The following is a 12,051-nucleotide window of genomic DNA, read 5'->3' on the forward strand; positions in this document are numbered from 1 at the left end:
TGGCCACAAATGCAAGTTATATAAATCAAAAACTAATGTTCTGCACACATTTTTTGCATTTTACAAATGAGTGTAAATCTAATATTTACAGAAGTACATTTGAATTACAAATGTTTCCTTGGGGTCTTAACAACATTTTGGAAAAAGTTTTAATTTTTTTTGTTCTTCTAAAAGTCAAGCTGTAAGTAAATTACAGGGTGAATCTGATTATAAGTTTTTACAGAATGAGAAAAGCTCAAACTATGCAGCTTCAAGCTTGGGAGTTTTTGATAAGTTGTTTCTTGTTGAGTCCGTAGAATCCTGCCGAGTTATTGATACCATGGGTGCAACATCCACAAGGTTAAGATTTGATAAAGCATCACTTATCGATTCCGCAATTTTTTGATCCTCCATTTCTTCCCTCACACTCTTCACCCCAACTTCGGAGATGCAAACTTGGGAGGGGGAGGAATCGCTTCCAACTTCCAACTCCAGCTCCAGTTTCTTGAACTCATCTTCAACATCTTCATCCTCAATCCCTGTGTATGATGAAGTTGATTCTGCAGTAGCAACACAGACTGGAGTTAAAAAAGGTATCAAAACAAGCAGAATGGCTCATTCTAGTAGAGATCTGGCCTACCATGTGACTGTGCTCACCCTCCTATAGTAGGAAATAAGGTGGCCATATATTCCCCTACAATTGGGAGCATACACCATGCGTCCTATAGATCACACCTACAAGATAATTTCTCCATTCTCGGCAATTGTGGAATTCAATGCCACTTCCATTTCCAAGTAAAAACAAAAAATTGATTGAAAACCTTTTTTTGGTGAGCGTTGCAAATAGCCCCCACCATTTTACTTTGGAAACTTCCCAAAATTGCTCTCAACCTTTTTTTCTTTGAACCCCCACGATAATCCCAACTATACCCTTTAGGACCCCACCCTTGCCACCCACCTTGGACATCTCCCTCCCCCGCCACCCCCATCTTCAACAGCCCCCTTCCCTGCCTGCCCATCACTCCCCGATCTCTAGGCAGTCCCATCCTCTTCCCCCAATGCAACCACCTAACTCCTTCCCACCAGTCCTCACCCCCTTCCCTCCATTCAGGCGACCCTCCCCTTTGCAAAATGCTAGCTATGACCACCACTCCCGCTACCACCCAACTCCTCCTCCCCCCAGCCCCTTCTTCTTCCTTCAGCTCCTCCCTCCGACAGCCCCGAACCCCTTCTCTCACTCCCCCATTCCCCCTTATAACACAGAGAGTACATTTTAGTAAGTTTTCCCCCGGTCTGTTTCATTGTCATGTTCAAGTAGTAGTATGCTTCAATAAAAAATTAGTAAGTTATTTATTTTGAATAATCCAAAAAAAGTACAACTCAAATCGGTTAAACCAAGAAAATTACCTAGAACATTTTCAACTTGCTTCTGTGAATCAATGGCGTCCTCAAGTTCTTCTAAACAGAGCTGAACTTCTTCTACATTGATCCTGTTATCCTTCATTGCCCGTGCACCAATCTGGATGGCTTCAGAAACCTGCCATCAGAAGGTGACAGGTGAGTGAATCGAAGATATTTTGGTGTTAAGAAATATGGTACAATGGAGGTGCAGCTGAAGCAAATGCAAAATATTTTGTCAGCCTACCTTTTTTGAGGATTCGGCATCCGCAATGACTCTGAGGACTTCCTCCACTCTGTTGAGAAGTGTAGTACATTTTTCTCTACTTTCAGAGGATAATTTTAATTCCCTTGCATGCTTCAGAGCCACTTTTTTGTTCCCAGATTGCAGAGAAGCTAAAGCTAACTTTCTATACCTGTGCAAAGAACCAATGTTTATATGAGAAAAGAAACTAAATCCATGTTACTATTGCTTAGTATTCACATGTTAAGAGAAACCATAAAGAATAATCAATTATATCCCCACCATAGAAATTGTCAATTGATTCTCTCCTAATTGGCTTAAACTTCAGAGAATATTTAAATAAAATGCTTTAACGAGCTGGCACAGTGCCAGAAAGGGGTCAATATCAATAATCCACACTTCCTAGAATGTCATGTTGAATCATGATTAAAAATTTGTGTCCCCTTTTTATAATACCCATTATGTATGCATTTTGCAATACTAGTGATTTGTATGACATTGCCTCATACTAATTCAGATGGACTATATTAATCTATTTGCGTTCTGCCAACCTATAATGTTAACATAAGAAGAGTATAAAGAGTTAGCTATGATCACATTTCCCAACGTTGATTAATCACATGAAGTTGTTGCTGAAGTTTTTCTGCTGTTGAAATCAAATGCAAAACATCACAATCCAGACTTGTGATACTTGAAACTGCTTCGGGCAAGAGAGAGACTTTGACACCCTGCAAGAGATAAATACATGTCTTGACATAACTAAAGGTTGTAAACATATGTAACCAGAATATTATATTGTCTTATTGAAAAAACCATCAAGCTAGTACAAGTTAAATAGGCAAAATGAAAAAAAACCCTAGAGTGCTAATTACATATGATAAGACTAACTACGCTTAAGTATTAAACAGAATAACAGAAAATGCATAAGATATTTCACAAAGGCATAGTTGAATCAAGGTGACGATTTGGAAATAGAACTTCTGTCAGGGTTGATAAATGTATTTTGGGCTGTTTTCGACATGAATTCAAAAATTTGTAGCACCAAGAAGAAGAAGAAGAAGAAACCCGGGATCCCAATCCCAATCAAATATCTCAATCTCAATGGTAGGTTTCAGCCATTTAACAATGATCTTCTTCCTTTGCTGATAGCAGTTCAGTTGAATGTTGAGGCAACTGAGAACAATTTCCTCCACATGGGTAGCATCTTTAGAAGGTTTTGATACAAAATTCTTTTAAATAATGTCAAAATAAATCATTAAATACCCTAATTTTAAATCTCTCTTCATCCAACTCCTTTTCGTTGCCCCTCAATCATACTGCCTCAAGTATATAAGTTTGACTACATAATGCATTTTTACATCACTTGTTCAGTGGTTAAAACTCAGCCTACTAACCTTGAGATTGTGGGTTTGAAGCTGAGGGCAGCCACTTTGCACAAATCATGCCAAAGGTTAGGCCTGTACCCAATCTACACCCCCCCCCCCCCCCCCCCCCCCCCCCCCCCCCCCCAAAGACCCCCATCAAATGAAGGACTAAACTGAGTGTAGTTTTCTCTTTTACTGGTATGCTATAATTTGTATACATTGTGTTATTTCTACTGACAAAGGTGTCAATCAGTTGCAAGTATACCATGATTTTACTTCATCAATGATGATTCAGCTCCTTAAAGAATCAAACTTCACATAACATCCAGGAATAAAAATATCACAAACAGTACCTCCATGAATTCCCCCTTATTGATTGCAAGGTACTGCACTTTCCTGCATCCTGACAAGTAACTCAAAATGGCAGATGCTTCCTTGGATCCTCTACAGATGTCCTGGAACTTCCTCATTGTAATGATGCATGAAGAAGTCCAATGACTTTCAGATATAGATTTGACAACTTCAGCAGCTTTATCCTACATATTAAGAAAGGAAAACTTTTACAACAACATTCTAAACTAAAATAGTATAGACAAGAAAATCAGAAATAAAATTCCTGCACTAATTACTCTGCCAGCAGACTCAGGCATAACATGGAACAAAAGGTAGCCTATAAAAAGTACTAATTAATGAGAAGAGCCAATGCTGAGAAGGTCAAATGACTGCTAACATATCTCAACATGTTAAATATTGTGTCTAATGTATCTGTGGTAACCATATAGAAACTGCACATTAATCGTATTCACAAGCATGACCTATAATTCTCCTGTACCAATAGGGATTTACCTCTTTTTTGTTCGAGAAATTCAAATGCATGACAAAATGAACATGGGAGATAAATGAAGCTCCTTAAAAGCGCAGACATGGATAAGAGAAAACTTAAATATACAAGAATAAGAAAACTTCACATTACGAGTACATTTAGTTTCAGGGCATGTATTAGGGAGTATTTGTTAAGTATTAGTACTGGATATAAGCATGACACATTTCTAGAATTATCCATGCTACTTTGTCTCCTATTACTAAGAGATAAAAAATACCATAACACAACCTTCAATACTGGCAAGAGAATGAGATGGTCTTCCATGATATCCACCTGAGTTGATGCTCTAGATAAACCCACCAGATGCACTACTCTTCTCAAAATTTGTGAGAGCCGTCCACTTGTTGGATCGACAAGATCCCCTCTTCGTAAAATATCACCACCATTATACATTTCAAGCTGAAGATGAAAAGAACATAATATTATATATTGAAGGACATCTTTGGACCAAATGGAAGAAAATAGAGGGCTACATGCTGCTACATTAACAAGATGGTTGTATGCCAAGGAATTTAATGGATCCTAAAGTATTGGATAAGATTGTGACCATAAGAGGACAGATCTGTAATTCTGCGGGTTTGTTTTGTTCGACAACCATTTGCATACCTTGTAAAAACACCAGTTTTTTTTTTCTTCTTTTCTTTTCTTCTTTGTGAAATTATAAGCACACAAAAGGCTTAGTAATAAAAAGATGGTTCATAATATATGGGTTTGTATAAATGTTAGACCACTCAACAACCTAAAAACAGTTGGTATAAGGTTTGGATGATAATGGTAATGATAATGATAATGATAGTCACTAATTATATCTGTGTCTAGCTGAAAGGAGATATTTCAATGTCACGATGCACTATGGAAATGAATCAATCTTCTTCACAGAAGTATGTTTTACTGTGAAGGAGAATTAAGACTATGATTTGAGAGGGTTGTATATAACACAATCATTGAATCACAAGAAACTCACCAGGACGTGGTCAATGCATAAAGGGGTCAAGCCTCCTCGATTGAACCAAAGGTTTTTTACCTTCAAGAAAACAAACAGCATCTTAGCAAAACTATAAAACAGACAACAAAACAATGTTTTTAAATAAAACATTTGCAAAGGATGTTGATCATGTAGAATGTAGAGTTTTCAATGTAGGTACCAAGGATATAAATAGTGTCCACAATCATTTTGGGGAAGTCTAATGGACAGAAAGGAATCAACATTAGCACCTATGATTCACCACTGCAAAAATTGAGGTCCATCACGAGGGGCCAGAGCACAGCAGTAGAGTCAAGTCCTCGTGGGATAATGATTGTGATACATGGCGAGGGAAGTCATAGATTCTATCTTTGCTAAAAAAAGGCATGCCTACAAACACCAAAAGGAACGGGTTGGTTGAGTTGGGAGGTAGGTACAATGAGGAGCTAGTTCAACATGATTGGCTATCGTGTGTCTTCTTGTGTAACCTTTTTGAGTTGTAATTGAATTATCTCAATCTGTAAGTTTCTTGAATAATACCCATTTCTTGTTTTCTATTCAACTTGAAATTCTTCCTTTCAAACCATCATCTACCCATGTACCAAGTAAAGATTTTTAATATAAATTTGTGGAAGAACAACACAAAAAGTAACCCTAAAATAAATAAACAAATAAAATTGGTAAAAGCGAAATTGGATGGGATACCTCGGAAGGATGAAAGAGGAAGACACCAAGGTGGGTGGAGAGCTTAAGGATCAAGTCTCTCCAGAAAACATATTTGGGCTCCCAATCCGACCTCTGTCCGCTAAACGCCTTGAATCTTGCAGTCACCATCACCTCATCGTCCCAATCTGGCACCTCCTTCCTTATCAATTCCCCAATTCTCCGCAACGATGCCGATCCTTCTTCCACCATTTTTCCCACTTCTTTTCTTACTTTCTTTCTTTCTTTCTTTCTTTTATGTTTGTTTGCTTATCTATTTCTGTCTTCTATATACAGATGATACGTACATACCATGATAGGTGGGTAACAATGCCTACCACATAATAATTGAATTGGGGATTGATTGAATCGAAGAAGAACTAGGGCAACTGCCAAGGGTTTTTGAAGATTGAGAAGAAAAAAGAAAACTAATCCTAACCCTTTCCTCTCTCTCTCTCTCTCTCTCTCTCTCTGTGTGTTTACTCACCTCATCGATCAATGCCTGGTACCTCCTAGCACCCAATAATTTTTCCTTGAGAGAGAATTCAAATAAAAATGTTTACCGCTCTCGTTCTAGCAACAATCCCTCATTTCAAAGTTTCCCCGTCTTCCCCCAAAGCCCAAGCCCAGACAACCATTTTCTGTTCCATAAAAACAATAAAATGGCTAAATTACAAATACATCCTTGTGATTTGTTTAAAATACAAGTTGTTTACTCTAATTTTAAAATGAGATTTTTATTGATAAATTACATTTAGAAGTATTTTAACCTAACAAGTACATGAAGAAATTTTTTAACCCATTTAGTTCTATGTATGTATAGTTTTATTCTATAAAGTCATTTTTTTTGATTTACACTATTTTCTTGGACACTTATGTCCTTATATTTAATTTTAATACCTTTATAAATATTTTTTGAACAATTAGTAATTTTATGATGTGAACATTCATATTTTAAAATTCACATTGGTAGGAATGTAAAATTAGCCCGTGGGCGGCCCAAAACCCGCCCGTGAGTCGGGGCGGGCCCCGCCCGTTGACAATGTGAATAATCGCATTGACATGTTAACATTCACATTAATAGGAGTGTAAAATTGGCCCGCGTCTCGTGGCGGCGCGAAACTCGCCGGCGGCCCGGGACGGGCCCGGTCCGGCCCGTTAACAATGTGAATATTCACATTGACATGTTAACATTCACATTGATAAGAGTATAAAATTGGCCTGTGGCCCATGGGCGGCCAAAAGCCTTCCCCGGCAGCTCGGGGCGGGCCCGGCCCGTTAACAATGTAAATATTCACATTGACATGTTAACATTTACATTGATAAGAGTATAAAATTGGCCAGCGGCCCAGGGCGGGCCCGACCTGACCCGTTGACAATGTGAATATTTACATTGCTATGTTAACATTCACATTGATAAGAGTGTAAAATTGGCCTGCAGCCCGTGGGCGGCCCGAAACCCGATCGCAGCCCGACCCGTGACATTGTAAATATTCACATTGACATGTTAACATTAACATTGATAGGAGTGTAAAATTTGCCCGTTGCCCGAAGCTTGCCTGCGGTTCGGGGTAGGCCCGGCCCGTTGACAATGTGAATATTCACATTGACATGTTAACATGCACATTGATAAGAATGTAAAATTGGCCCGCGGCCTGTGGGCTGCCCAAAGCCTACCCACGGCCCGGGGCAGGCTCGTTTGGGTCCAGGCCCGAGCCGGTGGGTCGAGCCTCGGGTCGGGCCGATGGGCCTGGGCCTAGCCTCAGGCTTGGGCGGGCTTGGCTATTTCTTTTTAATTCTTTTTAATTTTTTCTACCAAAATTTTGTTATTTTCTACAAAAAAAGACACTAGGCCTCGGCGCGGGCCGGGCCTCGGACCGAGCCTTGAATGGGCCTTAACCGGACTGATGGGCCGGGCCGGGCTTCAAAGTGATGGCCTAGGCCCTAGCCTAGGGTCTCAGACTAGGCTCGAGCCCGAGCCCAAACGAGCCTTTCCAGAGCCACGGGCGGGTTTCGAGCAGCCTACGTTCTTTTTGACTATTCCATTAAGTCCTATTTGAGATAAGAAGACCAAAATACCATTTTCATCTACTTATATTCTATTTAGTCCAGATTATTTTGGTATGTTTCAATAAGTCCTATGGGAGACATAATTACCAAAATACCCATAATGTGAATGTTCACATCGTTAATGTGAATGTTCATATCATCAATGCGTAGAGGCCCAGGCCGGCCTATATCGAGCCTCGTGGGTGTCCGAAAAAATCTGGGCCGGCCCGGCCCTGTCCACAAGCTAAAAAATTAGGCCCAAGCCTTAGCCCTGGCACAGGGTATTCGGGCTTTAGACAGGCCGATAGATCGAGCCTCGGGTCGAGCCGGTGGGCCTGGGTCTAGCCTCGAGCTTAGGTCAGGCTTGGGCGGGCCTGGCCATTTTTTTTTAATTCTTTTTAATTTTTTCCACCAAAATTTTATTATTTTCCACAAAAAAAGACATTGCGCCTCGGGCGAGTTGGGCCTCGGACCGAGCCTTGAATGGGTCTTAAGCGGGTTGATGGGCCGGGCCAGGCTTCAAAGTGATGGCCTAGGCCCTAGCCTAGGGTCTCAGACATGCTCGGGCCCGGACCCAAACGAGCCTGCCCTGGGCCATGGACGGGCTTCGGGCAGCCCACGGGCCGCGGGCCAATTCTACATTCCTATCAATGTGCATGTTAACATGTTAATGTGAATATTCACATTGTCAACAAGCCGGGCCGGGCTTACCCCGGGCCGCAGGCAAGCTTCGGGCAAATTTTACACTCCTATCAATGTTAATGTTAACATGTCAATGTGAATATTCACATTGTCACGGGTCGGGCCAAGCCCGCCTCGGGCTGCGGTCGGGCTTCGGGCCGTCCATGGGCTGCGGGCCAATTTTACACTTTTATCAAGGTGAATGTTAACATGTCAATGTGAATATTCACATTGTCAACGGGCCGGGTCGGACCCATCCTAGGCCGCTGGCCAATTTTATACTTTTATCAATGTGAATGTTAACATGTCAATGTAAATATTCACATTGTCAACAGGCCGGGCCGGGCCGCCCACGAGCCGTGGGCGGGTTTCGGGCAGCCACGAGGCGCGGACTAATTTTATACTCTTATTAATGTGAATGTTAACATGTTAATGTGAATATTCACATTGTCAACGGGCCGGGCCGGGCCCGCCCCGGGTCGCAGGCGGGCTTTTGGCCGCCCATGGACCGCGTGCCAATTTTGTACTTTTATCAATGTGAATGTTAACATATCAATATGAATATTCACATTGTCAATGGGTCGGGCCGGGCCCGCCTCAGGCCGCCCATGCACCGCGAGCGGGTTTCGCACCGCCACGAGACGCGGACCAATTTTACACTCCTATTAATGTGAATGTTAACATGTCAATGTGAATATTCACATTGTCAACGGGCCGGGCCCGCCCCGACTCGACTCGATTTTTTTCGGGCACCCATGAGGATCGACATGGGCCGGACCCCTACACATTGACGATATGAACATTCACATTGACGGTGTGAACATTCACATTAGGGCTATTTTGGTAATTATGTTACCCATAGGACTTATTGAAACATAAGAAAATAATGTGAATTAAATGGAACATAAGTAGATGAAAAGGGTATTTTGGTCTTCTTATCTCAAATAGGACTTAATGGAATAGTCAAAAAGAATATGGGTTGGATGAAATAAAACTCTTAGAAAGTAGATTTATCAAAAAAGCTCACTTTTAAAATTCACAAATATTTTGTTGTCTGAATTTTTTATTTAGCAAAGTTAATTACTAAAAAAAATAAAAATTTTAATTACTCTCTTATATAACAATAAAATTATTTGAATTGTTAATTAAAATATATTTATGATATTATTAAAAATTTTAATTAAATTAATGATTTATTAATAAAATGGTAATTTGTTATGCAATTAGTAACTTAAAGGGGGCGTAATGTAGTTCTAAAATCATAATAAGCAATTTATATTTTAAGTAAATTTTAAGAGATATATTTGTAATTTATTCAAAATAAAAAGGATAAATTACAAATATACCTTCTGAGTTTACTTAAAACACATATTGTGCCATGTAGTTTTTTAGTGATATTAACAATATATTTCAATTAACCATTCATTGTTGTGTAAGAGGAGTTAGAAATTTTATTTTTCTAGTCAACTCTGCTATACGAGAAATTCTGATAATGAAATATTTATAATTTTCAAAACTATAAAGGCAATTTATATTTTAAAAACATTTTTAAATTTTTTTTTTTTCCGATAACCATTTGCAAAAAAGTAAAAAACTAATATTATCAAAAGTGAACAAAGTTAATTAAAAGAAAAAGAAAATAACCCAGTCCCCTCGAAAACTCCAACCAAACTACATTACATATTTTTAACACAAATACTTTCATTTAAAAAAACATATATACATATATATAATAGGACGCTCAGTCTAAAAGTCTAAATTCAAATTCTTTTTGTCCAAAGGTTTAGATGCAAAATTATTACATTCATAATGACATACTTTTGCACAATAACTAAACTACCCTCCATATATTTAAAACCACACCTATTGTTTTATCCATCAAATTCGCATCTCCCTCTCTCTCTCCCCCTCGTCTGTTCTCTTTGTCTTTGCTAGTCCAAGCCATCCCTAAACAACACCTTCTCTCTAGGTTTCATCGTCGATGGCTCTGTCTCCTTTCAATTCTTCACCAACGGCAACCTCCACTTAGTTTATTCCTTCGGCGTCGTCGTCTGGCACTCCAACACCGCCAGTCCCACCAACTTGGTCATCATTCCCTCCAGATTTGGAAAAAGAGACAACTGATTTGTGTTGATCTCGTTGTCATTGTTCTTTTCGTCTATTTGTATTGATCTCACCACCACCCTTTCTCCGATCTCCTTCTCTCTCTCACTTACTCTCTCTCTCCTCTTTACTTTCTGTTCGATCTAAACTAAGCAAGGCCATCGCGAAGCTTCTAGAAGATGAGCCACATAAGCTCCCAAGCAAGGCCATCTTGGATCTTATCGATGTCGGAGAGGATGATAAAGATCCTGTAACAATCCCAACCTATGATTAACTGTTAAACCATGATTAAGAATTCTTAATGAGTGATTAAGAGAAAATTCTACATTAATTGCATGTATATTGTGTTATATGTGTTTATATGTATTTGGCTTAGGAAGATCTGTCTGCATTTCTGTTTCATTATGCAAATTGAAGGCCTTATCAACATCTGATCACGAAATTGACTTAATTTATGTGTTATTTGAAATTTTTAGAAAATTATGGTAGGTTCAAGTGAAATTCGATTCAGAACCCAAATAATTAGGATAAATTAATTGTACTTAATTAAACCTGATCAAGGATTAATTAGTCAGCCTATATAAGGCTACTAAGACCCCTAGAACACTCTATACTTCATTATCTTCGTCCATTTTGAAGACCAAATTTGGAGAGAGAGTGAAAGAGATGAGATTCAAGTTCAACAACTAGAAGAAGGGGAATTGAGAGGAATTAGCTTGGATTCTAGCTTGAGAATTTGAGAGGAATCACTCAAGAATTCAAGGAGTTGAGACTTGTAGGTAAGAAATCCAACCCTTAAGTTATGTAGTTGGCTCACTCAACTTTGAATTCAAAAGATAATGAAAGATTAATGCATGAAATGAACTAATGAAGTAGGAAAGAAGAAGATTAGAGGATGCATGTGCATTTCATAGTATTTTTGAAGTTGATGTCAAGCAATTCTTCCATGCATGTCATGTTTTTAACTTGATTTTGAGACTTCGTCACATTTTCCATCAATTTACCTTGTTTGAGCATGATTTGAAGGATTTAAGTTCAAAGAAATTACATGCATGTTTGTATCATGAGTTTTGCACTTGCTTTTGGGCCATGATTTTGGCGAAATGATTTATAATTCAAGACAAATTACGAGTTTACACATGTTTCTTTAAGCTTTTGGCCCAAAAGAACTTGTTTTGTAGCTTTGAAATTGAGTTTTGAACTTGGGGAGCAAATTTGGAAATTCCAGAATTTACATTCTCCGCTCAAGCGATGAAGTCTGAGCTCAAGCGAAGAATTTGAGCTCCCAGTACTTTTGCAAAATTTGGGGATTGGCTCGAGCGGCAGAACCTGCACTCGAGCAACCACCCATGTTTTGTACCTCCGCTCGAGCAAATAAGTCTAAGCTCAAGCGTAAAATTCATGCTCCTAGAAGTTTTGTAGAGTTGTACAAACCGTTCGAGTGACCAAAGTTACGCTCAAGCAAAGACCCTATTTACCCAGTCTTGCGCTCGAGCGACAGTCGAGCGTCCGTCGAGCAGAAAAATCATGCAACCAGTACTTTTGCAGACTTTGCATACTGCTCGAGCGACAGAAGTCACGCTTGAGCGGGCTGCTTTGTTTTTGAAAATTTGACTAAGTGTTCCATAGCCCATTTTGGCACCCTCATTACATCCTAGGCATTTCTAAGCCCTAATTAAGACAT

At 39.3% G+C, this 12,051-nt stretch overlaps 1 protein-coding gene across 2 annotated transcripts; it reads right to left on the reverse strand.

Annotated features, from left to right (window-relative positions):
- LOC114288687 (SNF7 family protein) lies at nucleotides 1–6,207 on the reverse strand. Of its 2 annotated transcripts, none has more exons than XM_028232252.2 (8): nucleotides 5,538–6,207; nucleotides 4,833–4,892; nucleotides 4,097–4,267; nucleotides 3,339–3,521; nucleotides 2,219–2,349; nucleotides 1,625–1,793; nucleotides 1,387–1,516; nucleotides 1–539 (listed from the first exon to the last, which is right to left on the reverse strand). In XM_028232252.2, the coding sequence occupies exons 1-8, from the start codon at nucleotides 5,745–5,747 to the stop codon at nucleotides 241–243; spliced, it is 1,353 nt and encodes a 450-aa protein (XP_028088053.2). In that variant the 5' UTR covers nucleotides 5,748–6,207; the 3' UTR covers nucleotides 1–240. The 2 variants fall into 2 exon arrangements, with proteins under 2 accessions (XP_028088053.2, XP_082755918.1); XM_082899792.1 differs by having other exon boundaries at nucleotides 4,833–5,222; nucleotides 5,538–6,095.
- Nucleotides 6,208–12,051: the final 5,844 nt, after the last annotated feature.

This window comes from Camellia sinensis, chromosome 12, assembly GCF_055761805.1.
Source record: "Camellia sinensis isolate YWXY chromosome 12, ASM5576180v1, whole genome shotgun sequence".
Taxonomy (NCBI): domain Eukaryota; kingdom Viridiplantae; phylum Streptophyta; class Magnoliopsida; order Ericales; family Theaceae; genus Camellia; species Camellia sinensis.

What these genes read in the sequence shown, in the direction of transcription:
- LOC114288687 (XM_028232252.2), bottom strand. Translation starts at nt 5,747, where the DNA reads ATGGTGGAAGAAGGATCGGCATCGTTGCGGAGAATTGGGGAATTGATA. An exon ending in ATTAATCAACGTTGGGAAAT is followed by an intron (nt 1,794 to 2,218) that starts GTGATCATAGCT and finishes TTCTTTGCACAG; the next exon opens with GTATAGAAAGTTAGCTTTAG. An exon ending in GCAAGTTGAAAATGTTCTAG is followed by an intron (nt 540 to 1,386) that starts GTAATTTTCTTG and finishes TTGCTACTGCAG; the next exon opens with AATCAACTTCATCATACACA.